The 13637-nt window shown below is 51.9% G+C and overlaps 1 protein-coding gene across 14 annotated transcripts in view; it reads left to right on the top strand.

The window, feature by feature from the left end:
• Positions 1–13637, top strand: part of LOC105485931 (NPR3 like, GATOR1 complex subunit) — a 61825-nt gene that overhangs the window by 32330 nt on the left and 15858 nt on the right. For all 14 annotated transcript variants that reach the window (XR_011616217.1, XR_011616214.1, XR_011616215.1 and 11 more), the window contains 2 exons: positions 8504–8641; positions 11186–11342. Coding sequence is in view for 5 of the 14 variants with exons in the window: in XM_071083754.1 (XP_070939855.1) it covers positions 8504–8641; positions 11186–11342 (295 nt within the window). In the remaining 9 variants the exon portion in view is untranslated. The remainder of the gene's footprint in view (positions 1–8503; positions 8642–11185; positions 11343–13637) is intronic.

Here is a 13637-nt window from a genome sequence, read left to right as displayed (position 1 = left end):
AGATATGCCTCTTCCCGCAAGCTTTGCCAACATCGAGTCTCGTGAAATTGTGGCTCTTAAGCAGGATAATAGGTGGGGAATGGCGTGTCTGTGTAGCTCTCCTGCAATGCATTGATGCGTGTCTTCACATGTTTGAACCGCCTGCCTTATCTGTGAACTCGCTGCTCAGAGCCCTTGTTCATTCTTCTATTGGGAAATATAAGTCCTTAAATATAAGAGAGTGATTTGCCTTTTGTGATATAAGTTACAACTAGCATTTGTTTGTCTCTTGGTGACCCTGGGGACTGAGCCTCCCCAGGTGTGAGAGAACATCAGCCCTTGCCAGGTGATTGCTTTGTTTTCTGGCCCCTTCTGTGTTGGAGAATGGGACCTTTGTGGTCATGTAGTCTGACCGTGTCTTTTATTCATTGTTATCACACTGATGTTTTCTCTGTGTTGAGAGAATTACTATCCTCTGGTCTTGAATTGCCTGGTATCCAATCTCTTTCTTGGAAATTGTTCCCTTATTCTGAGTGTATGCCTCAACTAGGATTAGATTACAAGCAAAAATCAGGCTAACTTGGAATTAAAATAAAAACCAAGCTGGTGTGGTGGTGTGTTCCTGTAGTCCCATCTTACAGTCGAGGCCATCACTTGAGCCGAGGAGTTCGAGCTTGTAGTGCTCTATGCTGGTGTCTGAATGAATAGCCACTGTACTCCAGCCCCAGCAACATGGTGAGACCCTGTCTCTTAAAAATGTGTATAAATAAAAGCCAAACCATTGACTATATTTCTTTTTTTTTTTGAGATGGAATATCCCTCTGTCGCCCAGGCTGGAGTGCATTCTTCTGCCTCAGCTTCCCGAGTAGCTGGGACTACAGGTGCACACCACCACGCCCGGCTAATTTTTGTATTTTTAGTAGACACGGGGTTTCACCATATTGGCCAGGCTGGTCTCAAACTCCTGACCTTGTAGATCTGCCTGCCTCGGCCTCCCAAAGTGTTGGGATTACAGGTGTGAGCCACTGTGCCCAGCCCATTGACTGTATTTCTAAAGGAGGAATGGACTATGATTTCTTAGGTTTGAATTGTGCTGGAAAGTTGAAAGGAGACAAAACCTTGGACTGCCTGTTGTGTGATCTGTGGGCTGCAGAGTAGCTCAGAACTTGAGGCAACCCAGCGCCACCTAGTGGATATTAAAGGAGGACAGGAATCTGAGTTTTGGTGAAAAAGGCTCCTAAGCTGTTGTTCATCCCAGGGATGCTGGGAGCTATGTTTCTCTGGCAGGGGTCCAGGCAGTAGTATTCTCCCTGTACCCCATCCTTGTCTGGCACTGGCATGGCTCTGCAGCCATCCAGGAGCCCCTCTGGGCTGTGGCCTCTTCTCTGTCATCCCATCAGGTCCATGGTTGGCCTTGAGGGTCTGGTCTGCTGCTGCTCACTCTTCTGCACTAAGAAGAGGAAATTGAGTTTCCATTGCTGATCAGGTGACATAGGACACAGAGCCCCCTTTCTTCTGATGGTGACTTACTGCCAGATCTGGGAAAATTTCAGAACAGAACTGAAAGACCAGAAGCTGTGAGACTTAATGAGGTTGGAGATTGGGGTGGGATTTTTCAAAGAAATTGTTCCTGGTTCCTTCTTTTTTTCTTTTTATTTAAGACAGGGTCTCACTCTGTTGCCAGCAGGTTGGAACGCAATCTTGGCTCACTGCAACATCTGCCTCCCAGGCTCAGGTGATCCTCCCATCTCAGCCTCCCGAGTAGCTGGGACTATAGGCACGTACCACCACTCTTGATTAGTTTTTGTATTTTTTTGTGGAAATGGGATTTTGCCATGTTGCCCTGGCTGATCTTGAATTCCAGGACTCAAGCAATCTACCCGCCTTAGCCTCCCAAAGTACTGAGTTTATAGGCATGAGCCACCATGCCTGGCCCCCAGTTGCTGTATTTATTTATTTATTTGAGACGGAATCTTGCTTTGTCACCCAGGCTGGAGTGCAATGGCATGATCTTGGTTCACTGCAGCCTCTGTCTCCCAGGCTCAAGCGATTCTCCAGCCTCAGCCTCCTGAGCAGCTGGGATTACAGGCGCCTGCCACTATGCCCGGCTAATTTTTGTATTTTTAGTAGAGATGGGGTTTCTGCACGTTGGCCAGCCTGGTCTTGAACTCCTGACCTTGTGATCCGCCAACCTCAGCCTCCCAAAGTGCTAGGACTATAGGCGTGAGCCACTGTGCGCAGTCCCCAGTTGCTATTTTAATTAAAGCTTGGGTTATGGTGTGGCTGAATAGCCTGTTGGCCCTGTCCTGCGGGACCTAACATCTGTGAATATAGTCTGGGAATGTGACTCTCTCAGGAGGCTACCCCAACACTTGTGCCAGACCTAGCACTTGTGTCTCCCTGTGGAGCCCAGTGGCCTCGGTGACAGCGTGTCACTCATTCATATGACCATTGAATTGTGTCTCCCAGGAGGGCAGGGATGTCTCCTCAGTTTCTGCAGCACAGCCCCTACACTCAGCCTGTGGAGGAGCACAGCTCATCCACTAGGGGTCGACGGAATGTGTGGGTGGGAATAACAGCAGTGTAGGTTTATGGAGTGTGAAGAGTGATTTGCTGAATGGTTCTCCCAGTTAACAGGACCTGTGGCGGGGAGCGCTGTCCAGGGTCTGGCTGGATATGTGGTACTTGGTGCGGAGCCTTGCATTGCGAAGTGTTGAGAGCAGGGTTGGTCCCATGGACCCTCTGTGAATATCCTGAGAGTTTTCCATAAAAATGAACCTGTATATAAACTTTTGTGTGAAATTTCAACGTAAGCTGTTTGGAACCCACATAGATCTTTTGGGTTATGCAGCATCCCACTACTTAGAGTAGGAAGCCGGGCCCATCCTTGGGACCAGAGGATGCAGAGGTGTGTGGGATAGCTTCAGAGGTCCTGTCCAGTTCTAAGGTTAGGAATGGATACTTTCTCAGAGGCTAAAAGCTGAGGGGACTAGAATAAGCGTGTGCACATTTCTGTCTTGGAGATAAGTGGTGAGAGTGTGTTTGAAGCCAGCCATTCCCTTTTGCACAGTCATCGTCAGGATGCAGGGCTTTGGCTGGGGCACTTATCTCGTGTCACAGACTGGGCTGGACCCTCTTGGCTGGCCCAGAGCTGTGTGAGGGGCTGGATAAGCCTTGAGGAGGACAGTATTTTCCTTCAGAGTGTTTTCAGACCAAACCATTAAATACCTTGCAAATAGAAGTATAAGCTCGGCAGGAAACCTTTCAGGGCCCAATCCCTGCTTTTGCTAAGCGCTCTTGTCTTAAAGCTGCGGACTTAAAAACAGGGGCAAACCTTTCTCTTCCTCCTCTTGACAGACTTTCGTGCAGCTCCTGGCTTTCCGCCTTGCTGTGGGGGTTACAGGCTGGAGGCTGGGCCGGCACCTTTCCCGAGCAGTGGTCTCTCTGACGTGTTCAGGGAATTTGCCCAGGTCTGCCCATGGCCCTTGGGGCACTCCTGGTGGCAGCACTTGTCACCGCTCTAGGGAGCTGGGTTAGTTCATAAAGAAGCAGCAGCCTCAGTGCAGAGTGCTCTGAGGGAGAAAGCAGCAGGTGGGTGAGCTGATGCCTGGGAAAATGGAGTAAAGTCCACATGGAAATTAGAGGAACCAACATGGCATGTCTCTGCCAAAGGTGAGGGCCCCACGCCAGTGTACAAAACAGACCGCATGACTGCAGCTCCAAAGACAGCTGGCATGATGAGGGCAGCAGAGGTGACCAAGCTGGGAAGTCACTAGAAGAACCTTGATGTGTTCTCCCTCTTGCCCTCATTTCTCCATGCCCGTAGCTGGCACTTGTTCCTGGCTTTCCATGAGGTGTGTTCCAAGCCCCTATTCCTTTTCCTATAACTCTCTCCAGTTTCTAATGCTCCATACAATTTGATTACAATTATGTGTCTTTTTCAAAAAACTTTAATTTCAATTTTTTTTGAGACAGGGTCTCGCTCTGTCACCCAGGCTTGAGTGCAATGGCGCAATCTTGGCTCACTGGAACCTCTGCCTCCTGGGTTCAAGTGATTCTCCTGCCTCAGCCTCCCAAGTAGCTGGGATTACAGGTGCCTGCCACCACACCCGGCTAATTTTTTTTTTTTTTTTTGAGATGGAGTTTCACTCTTGTGCCCATGCTGGAGTGCAATGGCACAATCTCGGCTCACTGCAACCTCTGCCTCCCGGGTTTGAGCGGTTTTCTTGCCTCAGCCTCCTGAGTAGCTGGGATTACGGGAATGCACCACCGCACCCGGCTAATTTTGTATTTTTAGTAGAGATGGGGTTTTTCCATGTTGGTCACGCTGGTCTCGAACTCCCGACCTCAGATGATCCACCTGTCTCGGCCTCCCAAAGTGCTGGGATTACAGGCTCAGTGAGCCACCGCACATAGCCAATGTGTCTTTTTAAAAAATTTTAATTTCAATTTTTTTTTGAGACACGGTCTTGCTCTGTCACCCAGGCTAGAGTGCAGTGGTGTGATCTCAGCTCACTGCAACCTCTGCCTCCCTGGTTAAAGTGATTCTCCTGCCTCAGCCTCCTAAGTAGCTGGGATTACAGGTGCCTGCCACTATACCCAGCTAATTCTTTTTTTTTTTAGATGGAGTTGCACTCTCGTTGCCCAGGCTGGAGTGCAATGGCACGATCTCAGCTCACTGCAACCTCCACCTCTACCTCTGCCTCCCAGGTTCAAGTGATTCTTCTGTCTCAGCCTCCCGAGTAGCTGGGATTACAGGCATGTGCCACCACGCCCAGCTAATTTTGTACTTTTAGTAGAGACGGGGTTTCTCCCTGTTGGTCAGTCTGGTCTGGAACTCCTGATCTCAGGTGATCCGCCCGCCTCAGGCTCCCAGAGTGCTGGGATTACAGGGGTAAGCCACCGCGCCTGGCCTAATTTTTGTATTTTTAGTAGAGACGGGGTTTCACCATGTTGGCCAGGCTGGTCTTGAACTCCTGACCTCAAGTGATCGGCCCACCTGGCCTCCCAGGTTTTGGGATTACAGGCGTGAGCTGCTGCACCCAGCCAATTATGTGTTTGTGTTTTTTTTTTTTTTGTTTTTTGTTTTTTTTTGAGGTGGAGTCTCATTCTGTCACCCAGGCTGGAGTGCAGTGGCGCCATCTCGGCCCACTGCAAGCTCCGCCTCCCGGGTTTACGCTATTCTGCCTCAGCCTCCTGAGTAGCTGGGACTACAGGCGCCCGCCACCACGCCTGGCTAATTTTTTTGTATTTTTAGTAGAGATGGGGTTTCACCGTGTTAGCCAGGATGGTCTTGATCTCCTGACCTCGTGATCCGCCCGCCTCGGCCTCCCAAAGTGCTGGGATTACAGGCGTGAGCCTCCACGCCCGGCCTATGTGTCTGTCTTGATGCCACCAAATGAAGCCCCCAACGTGCAGAGCAGCCAAGTTGTTTCCTTCCCTGCTGCACTCTAAGTACCTAAGCTGGTGCTGGGAGCCACAGCACTTGTCATAAGGCCTCACTGTGCTCCTAGGCGGAGCAAGGACAGCTACCTTTGAAACGATAGGAGCCTCAGTATTCTGATTCTGTGGTGTCCCAACAGCCACTTTGAGCTACATCCTAAATAGTACAGAAACAGAAAGGTCTTGGGTGGGTGTGGTGGCTCATGCCTGTAATCTCAGCACTTTGAAAAGCCAAGGTGGGAGGATCGCTTTAGCCCAGGAGTTTGAGACTAGCCTGGGCAACATAGTGAGACCCCGTCCCTTAAAAAAAAAAATACCCGGGTGTAGTGGTACATGTCTGTAGTCCCAGCTACCTGGGAGTTTGTCTTGAGCCCAGAAGATCGAGGCTACAGTGAGCGGAGATGGCACCACTGCACTCCAGCCTGAGCAACAGTGAGACCCTGTCTCAGAAAAAAGAAAAAAAAAATAGGCTGTTTATTTCCAGTGGCCCTTCTTGCTGACCCAGATGGTAACAGCACAGTGCTTGGGGCCACCTCTCACTTGTGCTTTCTTCCCTGTTGCGTACGGATGCCAAGATCCTAACTATTGCTCACTCAAGTTGAGTAACTAACCTGAATCCCCTGGACAAATCTCTCCTGGTATGATCTTTAATTCCTTAGAGGCTGGGACATTTCTCAGGGTTTGATATTTTTTCACCCTGCAAAGACCCTGAACAAAGAGAGGTAAGGTTCTGGGAGCCTCGCTCTGCTCTGACATACTTGGTTAGCATGCAGTTCTGGAAGAAGCTGAGACTGGTGCCCTCCTCTGGGACCTTGGGGCCGTGGTGTTCTCTCAGCACCCATATTGACGTGTCCTGAGAGACGTTGGAGGGGCCGTTTGTACCTTCTGGCCTGGGGCGGCCAGAAGTCTGGCCAGGCCTCCCGGACTTAGCCGGATGTGAGTGTGTTGGCCTGTCCTGCCAACTGGGAGCTGAGAATAGTGGAATAGGGTCAGGGGGTGATGGGAAAAGCACCAGTTGGCTGCTCTCCTGGGTGGTGGGGCAGTGAACAGAGGAAACATGATGGGGGGAGGTGCTGTAGAAATGGGCAGTTTGGAGAAGAACTTGTATGTATTTTGCTTCTATTTTAGAACTGGTGTCACTGTGAGGCTTTACATGCTGTGTTCCCTGTGCAGGACACGAGGAAGGTGCCGGCTACTTCGAGTGGCCAGGCCTTGACAAGAGTGGGTGGAGATCCCACCCCTGGTGCCTGGAGCCCCCAGGGATGCGGTGAAGGCCAGCTGCAGACAGCTTTGCTCGAGCAGTTGCATGTCCTCTGTGTCATAGAACAAGTGCTGTTGGCTCTTATTTAAGGCAAGGGGGCTTTGTGGTGAGCGGTGGAGCAGGGTGGGGGCCTTGGTTTCTCCATCAGGGAGTTTTAGAAGCTCCTGGTGAAAACGACTCCTTCCTTGTTTTGTGTGGTTCCCCCAGGGGATGACGTGGGCTGCATCCCCAGTGTGGAGCCCGTTCTTGGGGCAGGGCTTCCTAGGAAAGACAGTGCACACAGGGAGGGCGGTGTGTTCCTTGGCTTCATTCAGGAAATGCAGCTCTGTGCCTGCGTGCCTGACACATTTTACAATGTGTAGAGAGCAGAGAATGAAACCCACAAGCCCCTCTCCTGAGGAGTGAGTTCTGGTTGGGGAGACAGCATTAGGCAGCAAGTCAGGGGTTGGAGTGCCAGTGGGCTTGGAGTCAGGGATGGCTTCAGTGAGAATGTGACACTTGAGTGGAGACCGATGGAGTAAAGGAGCCTTGGGGTGTCTGCAGAGAGTTCGTGGGCAAGGGCAAATGCCAGGGCCCTGAGCACAGCTGAACCTGAGTGACTGGGCACAGGAGGTGAGGTCACAGGAATGTGGGTGTTGCAGGCCCATGGCTGGGACTGTCCAGGTGGGAGTGTGGGGAGGGGTAGGCAGAGGGGCCAGTGCTCTGGGTGTCTTGGGCCTGGTGGTGCTGAAAAGGCCTGAATTTTGGACATCCCTGCAGGTGGAGCAGACAGGATTTGCTGATGGTTTAAAGTGGATTGTGAAAGAAATAAGGAATCTGGGATGGTGTTGCTATGTTTGGCCTGAGCAAGCTTTGGGACCTGAAAGAACCAAGTTGCCATTACTGATAGAATGTGGAGTGAGAGGGTTTCCGTGGTAATGAAGTGTTGGGGCTGACTAGGACGGTTGGCTTGTGGTGATCACTTGGTATCCACATGCACTGCAACTGGGGTGCTGTGGGCATCTGCAGAGTGCAGGGAGGTGGGCACTGTGTGCTTCTCACCACTGGAACACTCTGGGGGGACTTGGCACCCCTTCCCTGCCCTCCTCTCCCTCTGAGACAGCCACTGCTCTACCTGGACGTGCACCTGTGACTGGATCTTCGTAAGGTGTGCAGGGCAGGCCCATTCACAGGGAGGTTTTGCTCTGGGTGTTGGGTGTCTGTCAGGGGTCTGGACGGGCAGGGGCCTGAGTTAGAGTGCCTCTAGTGCACTGAGTCTCCAGGACAGGGCTACAGCTTCTCTCAAGCCCTGGCAGTCTGGTTGGACTACAGAATCCAGGACTAGCCAGAAATATATTTCTTCTTTCTTCTTCTTCTTTTTTTTTTTTTTTTTTTGAGACAGTCTTGCCTTGTTGCTCAGGTTGGAGTGCAGTGGCATGATCTCAGCTCACTGCAACCTCTGCCTCCTGGGTTCAAGTGATTCTCCTGCCTCAGCCTCCCAGGTAGCTGGGACTACAGGTGTGTGCCACCACGCCTGGCTAATTTTTGTATTTTTAGTAGAGACAGGATTTCACCATGTTGGCCAGGCTGGTCTCGAACTGCTGACCTCATGATCCACCCACCTCGGCCTCCCAAAGTGCTGGGATTACAGGTGTGAGCCACTGCGCCCGGCCCCCTTGTTTTCTTAAACATAATGTGATGTTAAGAGATGCGCTCCTGCCCAGGTCTCCACCTGCAGTTTCCTCTCAACAGCAGGGGAATCAGCACCATTGAGCAGGGTGTTTTCTGATGTGTGTGGTTGGAACGTTTGTGTGAAGGGGTAACAGCGCCCACTCTCCGCAGCCTGTGCACGTCGGGTGTGGTTCGGCTTCACATCAACAGCTGGCTGGAGGTGAGCTTCTGCCTGCCCCACAAGATCCACTATGCGGCCTCTAGCCTGATCCCCCCAGAGGCCATCGAACGGAGCCTGAAAGCCATCCGGTGAGTGCCCAGCCCCACGTGCTCACTCCCTGCCAGGGCCCTTTCCTTTAGCTTCTGCCTGAGATTTTACCAGTTAACTTTGTTCCAAAAATTCTCTTTTCTTCGTCCCTCTGCGGAAGCTGGCAGGTGGGGCTCTGCTGTTTATAGATGTTAAAACACATAGTTTTGTATCCAGTTGTGTCCAGAAATGACCAATCCCAGGTTTCCCCTGGGCCCTCCTGGCACCACCTTAGGCCTGGGCAGGGCAGCCTGGATGTGGGGCTGAGTGTCCTGGGGGAGGCTGGAGGGCTGAAGGGACTTCAGCTTGATGGTGTTGCCCCCACCCCAGTCTTTTGCATTTCAGTCAGCACTCGTGGGATCTCAGTTACTTTCTTTTTCTTTGTGTGTGTGTGAGAGAAAGACAGAGTTTTGCTCTTATCGCCCAGGCTGGAGTGTAGTGGCGCGATCTCGGCTCACCACTACCTCTACCTCCTGGGTTCAAGCGATTCTCCTGCCTCAGCCTCCCAAGTAGCTGGGATTACAGGTGCCCACTGCCATGCCCGGCTAATTTTTTTGGTATTTTTAGTAGAGACAGGGTTTCACCATGTTGGCCAGGCTGGTCTCGAACTCCTGACCTCAGGTGATACGCCCATCTCGGCCTCCCAAACTATACTTTCTTAATTTAATTGACTTTGTTTTTTTATTTTTTATTTTTTATTTTTTATTTTTTTTGAGACGGAGTCTTGTTCTGGGTTCGAGTGCAGTGGCGCAATCTCCATTCACTGCAGCCTCTGTCTCCCAGGTTCAAGCGATTCTCCTGCCTCAGCCTCCTTAGTAGCTGGGATTATGGGTGCACACCACCACACCTGGCTAATTTTTGTATTTTTGGTAGAGATGGGGTTTCACCATGTTGGCCAGGCTGGTCTTGAACTCCTGACCTCATGATCCACCCACCTCGGCCTGCCAGAGTGCTGAGATTACAGGCGTGAGCCACTGTGCCCTGGCAATTTAATTGATTTTCTGCAAGGAAAGAACTGAGCCCAGTCTTCTGGCACCACCCGTTCCCAAGTCCCCCAGTTCCTTGAACATTTTTTTTTTTTTTTTTTTTTTGAGACGGAGTCTCGCTCTGTCGCCCAGGCTGGAGTGCAGTGGCCGGATCTCAGCTCACTGCAAGCTATGACTCCCGGGTTTACGCCATTCTCCTGCCTCAGCCTTCCGAGTAGCTGGGACTACAGGCGCCCGCCACCTCGCCCGGCTAGTTTTTTGTATTTTTTAGTAGAGAGGGGGTTTCACCGTGTTAGCCAGGATGGTCTCGAGCTCCTCACCTCATGATCCGCCCGTCTCGGCCTCCCAAAGTGCTGGGATTACAGGCTTGAGCCACCGCGCCCGGCCCCTTGAACATTTTTTAATTAAAAAAATATATCGTCCGGGAGCGGTGGCTCAAGTGTGTAATCCCAGCACTTTGGGAGGCCGAGACGGGCGGATCATGAGGTCAGGAGATTGAGACCATCCTGGCTAACACAGTGAAACCCCGTCTCTACTAAAATACAAAAAAAAATTAGCCGGGCGAGGTGGCGGGCGCCTGTAGTCCCAGCTACTCAGGAGGCTGAGGCAGGAGGATGGCGTGAACCCGGGAGGCGGGGCTTGCAGTGAGCTGAGATCCGGCCACTACACTCCAGCCTGGGCAACAGAGCCAGACTCCGTCTCAAAAAAAAAAAAAAAAAAAAAAAAAAAAAATATATATATATATATATATATATATATATATATCTGGGTACATTGCTGAAATTTGGAAATGACAGAAAGCAAAGCACTGCCTAGTTCCACCCTCCCCAGTTCGTGCTCTTTCCTTTCAGTCTTAGCTAAGCATATTTTAACATACTTCTGTTCTTAGTCTGTGAAGGGGATTTTGCTTTTCTCATATTTGGGACAATTTCCTTAGGAAAAATTCATTCATTTCTTCAATCAACAAATGTTTGCTGGGTGTCTCTGCGGTGGGATATGGAGTCCAGTCTTCAAACCTTCCCCACTTTTGTCATGTGTTTTTTTCTGAGGGTGACATAATCCTTGCAGGTTTTTGTTTTTGTTGTTTTTGAGACAGAGTCTCGCTCTCGCCAGGCTGGAGTGCAATGGCGCAATCTCGGCTCACTGCAACCTCCGCCTCCCAGGCTCAAGCGATTCTCCTGCCTCAGCCTCCTGAGTAGCTGGGACCCCAGGTGGGTGCAACCACACCCGGATAATTTTTGTATTTTTAGTAGAGATGGGGTTTCACCATGTTGGCCAGGTTGGTCTCAAACTCCTGACCTCACGTGACTGCCTGCCTTGGCCTCCCCAAAGTGCCGGGATTACAGACATGAGCCAATCCTTGGCAGATTTTGTGAAGGCCTCTAAACAGACCACTGACCTTTTCTCAGATCCCACTCTTGGCCCTTCTCTCCGCAGTTGAGGGCTGGGAGGCTCCAGCTGCACGGTTGTGTCCCTGGTGCATACCTGGTGCATACCTGGTGCATATGTGGTGCAGGTTCCTGTACTTCGTGTGTTCCGTAACAGGTGATTGTTTTGCAGCCCCTACCATGCCCTGCTGCTGCTCAGTGATGAGAAGTCCTTGCTGGGTGAACTTCCTATCGACTGCTCCCCTGCCCTAGTGCGGGTGATCAAGACCACATCTGCTGTGAAGAACCTGCAGCAGCTAGCTCAGGATGCGGACCTGGCCTTGCTGCAGGTATAGCTCTGGGGGCCTGGATGGGTGGCATGTGGCAGGTGCTGGGACATCAGGAAAGGCAGGCCATCTGCCACACTACATCCATAGGGGCTCTGTCCAGCTGAGAGCTGTGGCACAGCCCACCATGGGGTGGGGCCAGTCCGTGGGATGGCTGGAGTTTTGGCATCTGAGTCAGACCTGGGTTCAGGGCTGGCTCTGTGAATGAGCCATGGGACTGACTTGTTCTTCTGTCTCAGAGAGGTAAGACAAGTCTGTGAGAGAAAGGACTGGGGTGCTCCCAATATTGGAGGTCGAGATACCAGAGCTAGTGGGTGGGCAGGGCAGGAGTGGGCAGGGTCCTGGGGGCCTCACAGTGGTGATTAACAAGCATATGGGAACTGAGGGAGGAAGCTTGGATGCAGGGCCTTCCCATATGCAGAACAAAGACCTAACCTGGTGGCCTTACCCGCTCTGTGTGCACATGTGTTGGCCTGTGCACTCTGTACAAGATGCCACTTCTTTGCTGAGCCACATGCTTATGGGCCTGTCCATGCAAAGGGCTGCCCTTTCTGATTAGATGGAGGGCCCCTCAGCCGTGTCTGCAGATCTGGTTGGAGTGTGGGTGAAGCGTGGGAGGAAAAGCACAGGGAAGGCTGGGCACGGTGGCTTATGCCTGTCATCCCAGCCCTTCAGGAGGCCGAGGCAGGCGGAGCGCTTGAGCCAAGGACTTTGAGACTGGCCTCAGCAACATGGCAATACCCCATCTCTACAGAAAGTACAGAAAAAAAGAAAGAAAAATAGCTTGGCATGGTGGCATGCACCTGTAGTCCCAGCTACTTGGGGGTATGAGGTGGGAGGATCACTTGGGCCTGGGAGGCAGAGGTTGCAGTGAGCTGAGATCGTGCCACTGCACTCCAGCCTGGGTGACTGTGTTTCCAAAAAAAAAAAAAAAAAAGCACAGGGAGAAATCAGAAGCAGGGGCTGCTGATGGGGTGGCCAACAGGCCATGGGGTCATCTGTGGCTGCTAGTCATGTGGAGTGGCCCAGAGCTACGGGACCATTGAAGTGTTGCCTGAGGGCGGAGCAGGTGGTGCCTGTGGGTGGCGCCCTCGTCTGGTGGCGGTGTGCACGGCATGGCCACCAGGGGGCAGCAGAGGCTGCCAAGGAACCCAGGCGTGAGGTGGGCCTGCCTGGGTCCCTCTGGCTGAGCTTCCATGCTGTTTTGGCCTGTGAAACAGGCCTTTGCTTCTTAGCACGTTAGGTGAACTTGTCCAGCAAGGCCTGACTCTCAGGCCACTTTTCCCCAAAAGCAGCCTTTTTGGATTCTGTCTTTGAGAGTAAGTCTCTCCCGCCTCTGTATCTCAGGGACCCTTTATCTATCCTCTGTGAGACCTTTTACCAGATTGTGCCCTTGTATTTCTTTTTTCTTTTCTGAGACAGGTTCTTGCTCTGTCTCCCAGGCTGGCATGCAGTGGTGCCATCATGGTTCACCCAGGCTCAAGCATCCTCCCAAGTAGCTGAGACTACAGGTGTGCCCCTGGCTTTTTTTTTTTTTTTTGGTAGAGATGGGGTCTCCCTAGGTTGCCCTGGCTGACATCAAGCTCCTGGGCTCAAGTGATCGTAACACCTTGGCCTCCTAAAGTGCTGGGATTAATAGGCATGAGGCACCATGCCCAGCTGTGCCTTTCGACTTCGTGGGCTGGACAGGACCCAGTAAAGACCATGTCCTGCCCACCTTCATAGCATCCAGGAGACACAGAATTGTAAAAGAAGTCACTGCTCCATACAACCCTGCAGAGTGAGGGAGTCAGTGTACCCCCGTGTCCTGATGAGCACCAGCCACATGGTAAATGCGTGTGGCTGTTCACAGGTCCTGTGTTGAGCTTTTGAAAGGAACTGGGCCTGGCTTTTCTGAGGCTGTCTGGCAGGAGTTTGTGCTGGACACTGTGCCTCTCATCCTTGCTATCAGAGTCTCCTTGGACAAGGCTTTGATGTCCTCTTCTGAGGTTGTCTGGCAGGAGTTTGTGTGGACACTGTGCCTCTCACCCTTGCTGTCAGTCTCCTTGGACAAAGCTTTGGTCTCCCTTTGAGGTCCCCTTCACTTCCCTGCCGTGGCCTTGACTGGGGAGAGGGAAGGCTGTCATTGTTTTCCTGTGTCTGTAACCCTTCCCTGCTGTCCCTGCTGCAGGTCAGCAGAGCTTTGCTGCTGGTGTGGCAGTGCACAAGCCCCTGGGGCCCATCCCTGATGGGTCACTCTGTTTCCTTGAGATAGTCCCCTGGGGAGCATCTGCCTCAGGTGTGAATGTCACCAGGTAG

The sequence above is a fragment of the Macaca nemestrina genome, chromosome 18 (genome assembly GCF_043159975.1).
Source record: "Macaca nemestrina isolate mMacNem1 chromosome 18, mMacNem.hap1, whole genome shotgun sequence".
NCBI classification, from domain to species: domain Eukaryota; kingdom Metazoa; phylum Chordata; class Mammalia; order Primates; family Cercopithecidae; genus Macaca; species Macaca nemestrina.
This window is presented reverse-complemented; position numbering and strand designations above follow the sequence as displayed.